Raw genomic sequence first — 13,623 nt, forward strand, 5'->3', positions numbered from 1 at the left:
AGATGTGAGGTGATATCTCATTGTGGTTTGATGTGCATTTCCCTGATGGCTAGTGATGTTGAACACCTTTTCATGAACCTGTTGGCCATCTTCTGTGTCTTCTTTGGAAAAATGTCTGTTCAGGTCCTCTGCCCGTTTTTTAATCAGATTGTTTGTTGTTTTCACTATTGTATTCCTTATATATTTTAGATATTAACCCCTAATCCAGGTATATGATTTGAAAATATTTTCTCCCATTCAGTAAGTTGCCTTTCATTTTGATGATGGCTTCCTTTGCTGTGGAGAAGCTTTTTAGTTTGATGCAGTCTCACTTGTTTATTTTTGCTTTTTTTGCCTTTGTTTTTGGTGTTAAATCCAAAAAATCATCACCAAGACTCATGTCAAGGAGCTTACCGCTTCTTTTTTTCTAGTTTTATGGTTTCAAGTTTTACATTCAAGTCTTTAATCCATTTTGAGTTAATTTTTGTGTATGGTGTAAGATAGTGGTCTAGTTTTGTTCTTTGCACATGGCTGTCCAGTTGTACCAATACGATTTATTGAAGAGACTATCCTTTCCCCACTGTATATTCTTGGCTTCTTTGTTGTAAATTAGTTGACCATATACGGGTGCTTTTATTTGTGGTCTCTCTTCTGTTACACTGATCTATGTGTGTGTTTTTATGCCACTACCATACTGTTTTGATTACTATGGCTTTGTAGTATTGTTTGAAATCAGGGAACATGATGCCTCCTGCTTTGTTCTTCTTTCTCAAGATTGCTTTGGCTATTCAGGGTCTTTTGTGGTTCCATACAAATTTTAGGATTGTTTTTCTATTTCTATTAATTAATTTTTTGAAGTTCTCCCTACTTAATCTCACCCCAGTGTTAAAAATTTTGTCTGAACTGTGATGTGTTTTTTTTTGGAAATTAGTCAAATTTGGGAAATTATTGTATTAGAAATTAAAAACTGAGAAATTATTTAAATACGTATTCATTCATTTAAAAATAACAATAAACCCATTACATGTTAAAATATTTTTATGAAAAGTAACTTTTCCCAAACACACACACACAATAGGTGAAAAGACTGGGGTTGTCTGTCTTGTTGCAGATCTCTTTAGTGTGTGCTGTAATAGAAGACTGTTGAATTCTCACATCAGCTCCTACATTCCATCTGTTGCAGTATCACACGTCACGCATGTAGCCTTTGGAAAACTCCCCTGTACACTTATGAGCGAATGAGAGTGAAAGAGGCAAATAATGTCTTAGATTTAACCTCAGGGACCTAGGAGACCGGAATTGGACAGCTCTTGGTTTTAAGATTTGTTGTTTCTGGCAAAATTAGGAGTGTTTAGAAACCTTTTAACAATTTCTCATTTATACCTTAGGGAAGTGGTGTTGATTGTTTATGTACCCAATACAAAATATTCAAAGGATATTTGGGTCAAAAATAAACATCTTTTAGAAAGGAAGATTGAAGAGAAATTATCTTTTGTATGATCACTTCACTGATATTACTGAAGCAAAATGAACATCTGTATAAGTGTCTATTACTTTAGGAAACATTTCTTTTTGCTCAATTGGCTAATGTTTCACCTTGTTCCAAAAATTACTCAGGGCAGCCCTGGAGATAAATATAATAGAACTTTGAATATAGATGGGACAAGGAGAAAATGGTTAGAAACTAAGCTAAAGCCAGGGATAAAGTTAGCACATAAAATGTATTTCATATAGTTCTGTATAGCTTTTAGAAGTGGGGGAAAACTACAGTATTTTCAAATGTTCCAACCTGAAAAAAGATTAACTAAAGGTTTCTAAATTATTTATACCACCTCTAGCAATTTTAAAAGGTAGTGTCCTTTATGAAAATCTACTCTTATTCTCCTTTCCGGGGAAAATAATCTTATGTAATGCCAGTCTACTTTGCTTGTGAGTTGACCAGCTAACAGTTATTACATAACTTTATCAAAGTTTATTAAACTTTGTTAATTGTATTTATCAAGGAATTAAGTGATTACTCTGTTTGGTTGAAAATGCTGGAATGGTAATTGCATTTTATAACGTAGTGTGACCTAAGGGAAAGAACATAGATAGCACTGTGATCCCGGGGACCAGAGATCTAACTTTGATTCCGAGGCTGGATTCCTACTACAAGCCTGGCCAGCTGTGTACCTCTTGCTCATGGGTGGAGAGGAGTGTGGATTGATGGGAAGGGACTAACAGTTTAACTTGGGAGATGGAAGCACTCTATATGGTGTTGGCGTGGGTTTTTTTGTTTGTTTGTTTATGAAAGGTGCTTAAATTCTCATTTCTCACTATTGGTAAGTATTTCAGAATTACTATACCAGGATTAGTATACCAGGATTACAATTAGTATACCAGGATTACTCGGGTGTATGCATTTGTCAAAATTATACAGTTAAAATTTATGCATTTAATGTATGTAAATTTTACCTTAAAACTAAATATAATCATCAAGTGTTGAGTAGGTAGAGATAGAGATAAAATAAGAAAGGCACAGTTTTCGAAGCTAGCTGATAGGTTATTATAACACTGTTCTGTTCACTTTGTTTATATACATTTGAAACTTCCCATAACAAAATGTGGTTTTTTTTTTAAAGCAACATTCTGGTCTACCGTATTAGAATGTCGAAAGATAATATTTAGAATTCGTAAATCAAGAAATAGCAATGTTAGGGTATTATTTAGAAATTTGGAAGTAAATAGGAGAGAAAAACACAAGACATCACAGTGGTTGCCTCTGGGGATCAGAACTGATTGTGGAGAGAGCTGAAGTAAGAAACATCTCTATTTTCTTTTATAAGGCTTTCTGTGTTTGATTTTTAAACCTTATGCATATATTATTTTTATAAAATGATATCTTCATTCTGTGGATTACTGCATTGTTTTCAAGGAAAATATCTACATGATCCTATGTGAGTAATTAGGCATAGACCAGTGTTTGGAAGATATAAAAATTCTGTTTACCCATTAATATTTTGGCAGTATGCCCAATTATTTCCATTGCCAAAGGTGGCGATTTACATTTGGATTCTTACATCAGATGAGTAGGGCTAAGAAGTTTGATTACATATGGTTTCTCCCTGTACTCTTACCCTCTTGAAGTGTGTTCTTTACACAATAGTCAAGTGATCATAAATAAGCTTATATTACTCTCTTATTTAATTTAATACAGCCACTGAATGTATTTCCATTGCAATTAGGATAAAATTCAAGCTCTTCATCGTGGCCTACAAACAAGGCCATAAGTAAGGTAAACGATTGGACTCATGCCTCATTCTCGTCAGTCTCCCCTCATTGCTCTGTCAGCCTTGATGGCCTTCTTTTGCAGACTCGTAGCTCATTCCTGCCTCAAGGGCTTTGTACTTGCTATTCCTCATGAGATTTACTGCTTTTCATCATTCAGTATTTAATTCCTGAAAAGGGCCGTCCCTGACCATCTAGCTAGAGTAGCTCCCTCCACCGCTTCTCCATCTAGAGCAGTGGTGCTGAGTGTGATCCTCAGACCAGAAGCAGGAGCATCACCCGGGAGCATTTTGTTTTGTTTTGCTTGGAAATGCAGAGTCTTAAGCCCCACCGCAGACCTGCTGAAGTAAAATCTGCATTTTAACAAAGTGATTGTATGCACTTTTAAATTTTCAGAAGCTCTGGCTTTCCCCTCAATTTTCCTGTGTATCTATTAATAGGCTCGTCCATTTCTGAAGGTAACTTAGTCTTTTGTTCACCTGTTTTCTTCTCCCTCGATGGAATACGAGCTCTGCAAGGACACCACCTGGTCTGACTTGTTCACTCCGGGACCCCAGCGCCTGACCCATTGTCCGCACCTAGATCATGCTCAATAAGTATTTGATGTGTAAAAGAATACACAAATATGATGGAGATTATTCTGTGTTCCTTGAAATATATAACTGTACAATAAAAATCTTCATGGCTCTCACTTGCTTGTAAAATTAGGGTTATTCTTGTCTCCCAAGATCATCATTATGAAGAGGTTTCATTCTATTTCTTGGATACTGAGTACTATTAAAGTAGTGTGACTAATTATCACTTTTTTATCCTTGTTTTCAGGTAGTTTGTCTTCAGAACCAAAGTTTAGGTTTCATTGAATGCCTCATTACAGACTTAAAAACATGACGGGTTGCTTTCCTTTTAGTATTTTAAAAGCACTCTTATTCAGAGTTAAAGTTACCTTGTAAGGTTCTTATCCGAGGGAAATGTTAGTTTGATACTTGTATCAAATTTTTTTATATCAGAATTTAATAATCTTTTTTAAAAATAAAAGATTCTGAAAATGTTAAATCAATACAAAATTTGAAGTTAAACTGCAGATAAACACTGACAGGGCAAATAATGTATCAGTTTTTTACTCTTGAGATATGATTATAGGAAAGACCTATAGTTTCTGATATTGTTCTACATTTAAAGATGTTCCCAGGATATGTTTCCTAATGCATATCCTGGTGAAATTTGTCAGGAAGCAACATTTCAGTCTACATACTTTGAATGAAGAAACAAGACAGCTTACATCAATGGCTTTCAACTGGGGGTGATTTTGCCCGCTGGGGACATTTGGCAATGGCTGAAGACACTTTTGGTAGTCACAACTGGCAGAGGGGTGCTACTAGCATCTAGTAGGTAGAAGCCAAAGATACTGCTAAACACCCTGTAATACACTGAACAGCCCCCCACCACAGAGAATTATTTAGCCCAGAATGTCAGTGGTGCTGCTGCTAAGAGACCTTGGCTTAAATTGAGAGAGCCCTTCCTCTGCAAATACTAATGCCATCAGAAAAAGAATACTTTGTCCGGCCTTTGGGAAAAGAGACTCTATATGGAAATTGGCAGCTTAGAGATTGGGATGGGTATATTGGCATAACATTCTCAGATAATTTTACATTTTAAAAATAGGAAAGCTCAAATATAGGGTTACTGGTTTTCCTTATTTTACAGATGGGGTCGAGGATTTGGTCTTTTGGGTTCCATTTTTGGAAAGGATGGTGTATTAAACCAGCCAAACAGTGTCTTTGGACTTATATTTTATATACTACAGTTATTACTTGGTAAGTATTTATCCAGCAATATAAAAATAAGTTTGTTTTGTTATATTCCATTTAGTACTTTGGGTCTTTGCCCTGAAGGGTGTCTTTATATTAAATAAAAGCATATGTTAGTGATAGAACCACTAGTTTGTAGCACAGTTTTTGTGTTATGAAAACTTGGTTCACTAAGATTTTGATGATACTAATGCTGAGCTTGGTATCTGTTGGTGTTTAATCAGAGATAGCAGCATCCTGTGATGTCCAGAAAAACCAGTCGCATTCAGGGAAATTATTACTCCAAACAGTCTTGCCTGGAAAACTTTTTCCCTATTATTTTGTATACTCTATAGCTATTTTAAAATATTATGCATTGAGTAAACATTAATGGTAAATGATATTCATAATTCCATTACCTGTACATATCCACTATTTCCATTGTCTTCTGTTTTTTCCACTTAATTTTATGTTAACTGTTGTCTATCCTCTTAAGTGTTTTGTTATTGTTAACATCAAGTTTTCAAGTTTTTTATGTTCTAAATAACACTGCGGTGATCAACTTTGTTTAAAAAGTCCCCCTCACACACACTCTTCCTTCTTTGAATTATTTCCGCAAAGTAAATTTGCAAATATGGGATGGAGTCAAAAAACATAGTTTTATGGATTTTAATAAGTGTTACCAAACTGCTTTTCCCTCAATTGTCATGTTTCCCTGAAGCTTCATCTATCTTCATTTTTAAAAAGTGTTTTCTGTAAAATTTCTGATTTAATAGTTATATATTAGTAGCCATTATTTTAATTTTACTATAATTTCTCTTTATTTTCACTTTGGTTATTGGGATCCTGATAATAGTCCATTTTCATATTTGTTACAAACATTTTACCCATTCTTTATCCCTTTCTATGTTAGTTTTGTGAATTTTGATTGTACAAAAGTTTTTATAATTTTAGAGTTAAATCCCTCCATTTTTGCCCTTGCATTCGGTTTTTAATATTTCATCCTATTATCTGCCAGCTCTTCTGTCTAGCTAGAGTTGATTTGTTGAGGCAAATTGTGAATCTAAATTTATCTCAGTATCCTATCAAGTTTGCCCAATTCCGTATCTATTCTGCAGAAATACAAAAATACACATGAGGATATTCATAGCAGTACAGTTTAAAATCGCAAAAAATTGGAAGTAGCTTAGCAAAATGTAATGGTTGAATAAATTAGGTTAAATCTATCCTAGAAAATACTATGTAGCCATTAAAGGAAAAAGTCGGTCTACATGTATATCCTGGAAAGATCAAGCTTAGTGAAAGATCACATAGCTTAGTGAAAGAAGCAAATTGTGATATAATAGGTATAGGATAACTAAATGTTTATATATATCTATATAATGCATAAAAAGGGGTCTGGTGGTTGGGGGCCAGGGGTGAGAGTCACTTTTCATTCCATTTATTTGTTTTGTTTGGATTTCTAAAGAAGAATATAAAGTATAAGCCCAAATTAAAATAGCCTAAGAAACACTTTTGGCTGTTATTGGAGATAGAGGTGGAGCAAATTTCTATTTATAATGTTTAATTTCTTAATTTCATTATTACACATATTTTAAATCATATGTATTTTTTCTAGTCACATTTTATGCATTCACATGTGTTTTTGTGTGTGTGTGTGTGTGTGTGAGAAAGATTAGCCCTGAGCCAACATCCAATGCCAATCCTCCTCTTTTTTGCTGAGGGAGATTGGCCCTGGGCTAACATCCGTGCCCATCTTCCTCTACTTTATATGGGACGCCACCACAGCATGGCTTGACAAGTGGTGCCTCGGTGCGCGCCCAGGATCCAAACCCACGAACCCTGGGCCACCAAAGTGGAGTGCTCGCACTTAACCACTACGCCACTGAGCCGGCCCTCACATGCATTTTTAATGTCAGTGTCTACCATTGGAGGCACATTTGAACTCATCTAACACAGTTTTCCAGAGCACATCATCTTCACTCCCTTCGAAGTTGTTTGAGAATACAGCATTTTTAATTTAATTTTTCCATAGGTAATACATTCACATGGTTCAAAAGTAAAAAAAATACAAAATGCTATACAGTGCAGTCTGTCTTACCCTTGTCCCCTCTGTCCACTTCCCGCTGCTTCTCATCCCCGACTGGTAGCTTGTTGTTGTTGTTGTAGAGTTTCTTTAGGCATATACAAGAAAATACAAATATATAATCTTAATTTACCTCCTTTTTTAAATATAAAAGGCAGATGCTGTATACACTGTACTACATACTTTTTTTTACTACTTACTTTTCTTTTTTTTTTTAACTTGACTGATGTATCTTGGTGATCTTTCCATACCAGTCCTTTAAGTGTCTTCATTCTTTTTTACAGCTGCAAAATATTCCATTGCTTGAATGTACCATCATTTATTTAGAATTACTGCACATTTTAAATTTCATTGGGAATTTTATCTCAAGCTACCAGTTACATTACGTTAAGACAGGTTTAGTACAATAGTATTTAACCAATAGCCAGTGATTATCGAGCATTCTGAGTGCTTTATACCTATTAGCTCTTTTAATCTGCAGTCTTAGGAGGTAGAAATGATTATTATCCCAATTTTACAGTTAAGGAAAAGAACCACATGGAGAAAATAAATAACTTGTCTGTATCATTTTGAAACCAACTTTCTTAGATAAAATTAAGGTGACAGCATTAATTTTTGAATGTTTTGAATGCATTAATTTTAGATGTTGAGCATAGGTAAGGTCAGCAAACTTTTTTAGGAAAGGACCAGATAGAAAATAATTTAGGCTTTGCTGGCTATCGCAACTACTCAACTCTACAATTCTAGTGCGAAAGCAGCCACGGACATTACATAAATGAATGAACGTGGCTGGGTTCCAATAAATCTTTACTTACAAAAGCAGGTGGCCATTCAGATTTGCCAGTGCCTGGCATAAGTAATCCAACAGCATCTTAGTCTTGAACAGCCTTGTTAAAGCATCATACTCGAGTACTGACTGGCCCCCGGGGCATGTGGCTAGGCTGCCCCTACAGGCAACTTCACATTCAACAGGCAGCAAGGATTTCAGCTCCTTAACCTCTTCAAATCTACTACCACCTATACTTATTTCTTCCTGATTCTGTTATCCTATCCATTAGTTGTTGGATAGGAGGGTAATTTAATATGCTCTGCTGTCTCCTCTGTCCTTGAAAATAAATGCACAAGTTCACAACAATACTGTTGGCTACAGGAAATTACAGAACAATACATGTGAAGTTGTCAGATAGCATCAAGAATTCAGGCAAGCTTTTGTCTTGAGAGCCCCAGTTTAGCACACATAACTGCCTTTTTTCTTATCTGGTTTGACCCACGTGTGACCAACTGGCCAAAGGTTGTTTCCCTTATCCTCCAGGGTGAGCCCATTCTGAAATGTTTATCATGATCTTTTTTTCCTTTTTCAGCAGCATATTGGTGTCATCATCTCCCATTATGGATTTTTGATAAATTTCATCTAAACGTGGGAAAACAAATTTGACTTTCCACAGATGGGGAGCCTATAGCAAAAAGGCCAGGGGAGGGTCTCACCAAATGTGTCCTTCTTGGAAGAGAAGGTTGTGGTCCTCACGTTCCTTTATTCATTAGGAGAGGTGGGGCTGTCAATTTTACAAATCACCTTCTTTGCACAATGTGATTGCAAGATTGCATATTTTCTCTGCGGGCCCTAACTAAGGCTAGTTTATGAAATAAGTAATATTTCATCTAGAATATTGACAAGTCAAAAACATTGCAGCTATAAAACTGGTATCCTATGTGCAAAGTCAACATGCATAATCTTAACAAAACAGACCAGTAGTTTTTGTTCTCAGATTTCATAGTGTTTTGTATTAAGATCAGTATTCCAACACTGCAGGAAATCACAAAATGTTATCTTTTAACTCAGAAACTCTCTCCATGTCAAGGTCCGATTGAGCCAAGCATCTCTGTCTCTTGCAGGCATGACGGCCAGTGCAGTCGCAGCTTTAATCCTCATGACGTCCTCCATCGTGTCTGTCGTCGGGTCTTTGTACCTGGCCTACATTCTGTACTTTGTGCTGAAGGAGTTTTGCATCATCTTCGTCATCACATATGTGCTGAACTTCATTCTTCTTATCGTCAACTACAAACGACTAGTTTACTTGAATGAGGCCTGGAAACGGCAACTGCAGCCCAAGCAGGACTGACAAGCTGACGAACTCTTAACTGACAGTCTCAAGTCCCTTTTTCCATTAAGTTTATTTTGCAGCAGTTTTTTTTTATTCTTCACAACAGACACTTTCCCTAAGAATCTTAAACTGATTTTTAAAAATCCTGTAAATTAGAAGGGGCCCTAGCTATTTCTTGTGTCAATCTTCATTTTAAATATGGATACAAAAAAAAGGATATGCCGAGCCAATTAAAGACAAGCTTTAACTGTACTTTGAAGATGTTTCTGAAATAATAAAATGAAGCCCTAGCCCCCTTCCCTCAACTGTAAAGTGAGCAACCATTGCTAGTAATTCTCTAATGTGTATAAATTCAATTTCAGGTATAACATATGTGATCATGACATGAAAATATTTTAGAATAGATACTGTATTGAATATTGCCATGTTTACAATATGTAATATGTTTTTAGCTGATGGATTTAAACATGTAGATTCAACTAGAATCCATTTATGTGATATTTGTAAATAAAGGTAGAAATATTGGATCCATCCCTGCAGAACTTACTGTACAGATTAGTTGAAGTGTAGCAATGAAGAATTGTCAGCTCAACATTGACTGAAGAAATAGTGACTATAGTAAGTCCACACAGAGCATCTTGTGAAAAGTGCTGACAGCTGTAGGTCCAGCATTGACAGCAAAAGTAACAGGGTGGTAGTTCCCTTTCATCTCCTTCCTCTGAAAGGAAGAAACTAAGTTTGGACATTCAAGTCAAACTTGTGTCTAGTCATAAAACTGGATCAATTGTAACCTTACAGAATGAGTCATGTGACCAGACCTTCAAGTCCAAGGCCTTCAGGACACTAAAGATGGGGAAAAGGGTAGATTTCTTTGGAGAAAAGCTGGAAATATTAATATGGTATTTTTAGGTAATGTCTCTTACAGCAGTTGAATTTTCACGCAGATATTTTTCCTTAACATTGGTGCCAGTCAACCAAACAGTATTATGACTTTGAAATAACCAGTGTACACTCAGTCACTTCAGAGTAGGATTGCTCTTGGGTAGCTCTGTAGTGTTTTCCCTGTTTCTTTCTCCACTAACTAATTGGATGTCTAGTTTAATTGTTTTAGAGTCAAATATTGGATTTGTAAACTTGAGGGCTGACACACTGCTCAGTTTGCTTAATCAAGAGGAGTACTACAGGTAGAAATATCTGAAAGTGAAATACAGTAATGGTGTCACTCCTCTAATAGCTGCACAAATGCAGAATTTTTAAAAGTGATTTGAATAAACCAAAATGAAATTCTGACAATATGTTTCTCTGGTCAGCCTCTTATATCAGAATGTTAAAAGTGCCTTCTGTCTTAAATCTCAAACCAAATATTTTGTGTGTTGAACTTGGGCAGAAGTGTCCTTCCTTCTTTTCTTACCATGAAGTAGAAAACTTGCATTCTATTAGAAAGGTTCTGTATGATCATTTTATTCCTTAGATTGAGAAATAGCAGCAATGTTTTTGCTTCCAATTGGATTAATCATTACATTAAAAATAGTCAGACTGGTAACTTTTGAGTGCTTTATTTGCCTTCTTTTTGAAGGGAGGGGCCAGGCTCTGCTCTGTAAACCATAATGTGTACAGTCAGCAACTGTTCAGCAGTTTCCAACTAACTGTCATAATTGATGCAATGTATTCTTCTGGCCCAAGGCAGGTATAAAATTTGAATTGTAATGAACTCTTAACCAGTTTTAACCAGTTTTGTAAAAGATAGCTTAATTCAATTTCAACAAAGCTTATGTTTTCCCAAGAATGTGAATATTTCAATGCCTGTTTTATTACATGTATTGTTCTCGTTTCTAAAGTTACAAGAACTCAAGAAAGCTTTGATTGGACGTCTGGTGTTCATGGAGATAGGGGTCCTAGCGTTGAAGCACTGTGCAGTGAGAGCATCTTGTCGCAGTGCTTCCACTTCTACCGAGTAGTTTACTGGTTCTTTTGTCTAAGCCAGAGTGAAAATGGCTTAACAGTTAAGACCTCTTTGGTATATATAACACTGGTTATGCTAAACAAGTTCCTTGTGTCCCAATTTAAAATGGTCTTTCATCATATTTTGTATCAATCAGCAGAGTATAGTTAAAGCTTGTCTTGATGTTGCTTTCTTGCAAATGTCTTCAACTCGTACATGAGAAAATGTAAAAATGTTCAGCCAGACCCTTCAAGTTTTTCCTTTGCTTTCCTAAGCCTTGGGGAAAACACCACTGTTTCCAGTTGTACAAAAATTTTTGCCACATTCCTATGACCCCAGTAGAATTAATATCCTTTTTCTCACTGAGTGATGAGCATGTGCTGCCTGAAATAACAGCATTGTCATACCGTATCTCGGTAAGCAACAGAACCCCGGTGGGTGTTATTTGGTATTTTTGCCCTGGGAGAATTTAGGCTCCCATCTACATCCTCTATTCTACCCCGGGGTGGGGGGTGGGGAACACCGTGTTATAAAATTTGAGGATTGTTATGACTATTTTAGACTGAATATTTAAACATTGTGACATTATTAGCCACCAATGTTGAAGAACAGATTAGGGAAAAAATTGAATTTCTGTTTTTGGCGGTAATTCCATGCTGCTTGGTTTTTGAAATGATTTGTGACAAAGCCTCTTATTTACTTGATAGTCATATCATTTGAAGAAATGAGAAGTTGTGGTTTGATGATAAATTCTGGGGAATCTAGATGGGTTGGAGGACTTCATTTGGTTTTTCCTTGCAGCTAGTTGCTGTCAGTTAGGGTAAACCTCTGGTGAAATAACTCAGGTTTAACTAGCTGTGTGCCAGGAACTACTTTTACTTGGTATATGTAGCCTCTCCTTAAATCCATTCAAGATGTTGAAAGCATTGACTATTTTCATACAAAGAGACAAAGATCTGTGATTTGGTACAAGAGATCTTTGGACCTACTAGGTAGGATATAGGATCAAGATTACAGTGAAATTAAAACTGTTTGTTGGCTTTAGTTTGCTTGTATTTCGTTTATATTTATTTTTAAGACTATCAGCAAAAGTGCAAAGTTATCTTCAGCAGTTACTTCATAACTTAGATTGGTACCACTGTTTGACACCAGTGAATAATGATCTTGTCTTGAAAATCAGTATTAGATAAATGCCAACAAGAAACCCACTATCACTTTTGGCAACCTATATGGAAAGGAATATCTAATATGCAACCTTTGTCCTCATGTGTTTTCCCCCAACACGCAAGCATTGGTGAAACATTTCTATTCAGAGATTTTAGGCAGCACTTATGATTCCTAATTTGTGAGAACTACCCTTCAATAAAACAAAAGGGGGAGAGGGTGGGAGTCCAGGCTAGTTGGTTAAACATTTTTTCGACAAATTAGCCCAGAAAAAGTGAAATGTTTTGTTATGAAACTGTATTAAGCATGGCCTAAGTATTAGGTGTATGATCTGTATAGTATGTTCCATCAAAAATATTTATTACTAGTGCTTTAAGCTCCAAAGTAAACATTCATTTAATATGGAGTTCACTGGGCAGATTTCCCCTTTAATATAGATAGAAATATTCTTTATGAGAGATTTAGGACACAGTTTTGCTAACTGGTAAAAACAAATGTAAATATGTAAGAATGTTTATTTGTTGCACATAACTTTTTTGGTATAAAATAAATGTAGAAGTTACCTGTGGAAGTTGTGCTGCCATCATTCTTATACTGCAGTATTATATTTCAGAAAACAAGCTGAAATGAATTCAGTCTCCTTATAAACTATTCTTGAAGTTGATACTGTAACCTCATTTCTACAGGTGTACTGAGTTGATTCTTTTTGTCTTAAATTATATGTAACTTATAGAAGACACAAGCAGAGTTCTTAGAGATTCTAGTTCTTGGAATTCCTGTGGGTCTATGATGTATGTGGTTGTCAAAAATTAATGAAAAAGGTGTTACTGCTAAGTTATGTGAGCACACAATGTATGAAACAGCTGTCTTTCCACCGCTTTCGCTCACCTTGAATACTCCACTCTTTAGTCTTCTCCAAAAGTAACATCTGCAAGAGATGAATCTATTTGAAATACAGTTTAGCCATATTTTATTGAATAAATGTGTTCTGTGCTAGATCCTTAGGACTTAAGAAATCGACCTTACCCCTAACTTGTAAAACATTTAAGTGTGTCTGTTATGCTTAATTTTTTTCAATGTCAACTAAAGAGTTTTATATATTACTCCTTGACAATAAACTGTAATGTGAAACTTGATTCCGTCAAGGAACTTAAGAAAAGATCAATGGTAACAAAAGAAATATGTCACTCCTAGAATTCCTAACTTATTATTTGAACTGACTACACTCTCATTTCTTAAAAATGGTGTAGATGGCCACTAAAATGAGGTTAAATTATCTTTACTGTTTCTTTCATG

The 13,623-nt window shown here is 35.6% G+C and overlaps 1 protein-coding gene across 1 annotated transcript in view; it reads left to right on the top strand.

The window, feature by feature from the left end:
• The window catches only part of VKORC1L1 (vitamin K epoxide reductase complex subunit 1L1), a 70,101-nt gene extending 57,203 nt beyond the window's left edge, over nucleotides 1-12,898 (top strand). The window contains exons 2-3 of the mRNA XM_087417394.1: nucleotides 4,951-5,060; nucleotides 9,013-12,898. Of these exons, the coding sequence (XP_087273520.1) occupies nucleotides 4,951-5,060; nucleotides 9,013-9,239 (337 nt within the window). The 3' untranslated portion in view covers nucleotides 9,240-12,898. The remainder of the gene's footprint in view (nucleotides 1-4,950; nucleotides 5,061-9,012) is intronic.
• Nucleotides 12,899-13,623: the final 725 nt, after the last annotated feature.

This window comes from Ceratotherium simum, chromosome 26 (genome assembly GCF_057802395.1).
Source record: "Ceratotherium simum simum isolate JZ-2026a chromosome 26, ASM5780239v1, whole genome shotgun sequence".
NCBI classification, from domain to species: domain Eukaryota; kingdom Metazoa; phylum Chordata; class Mammalia; order Perissodactyla; family Rhinocerotidae; genus Ceratotherium; species Ceratotherium simum.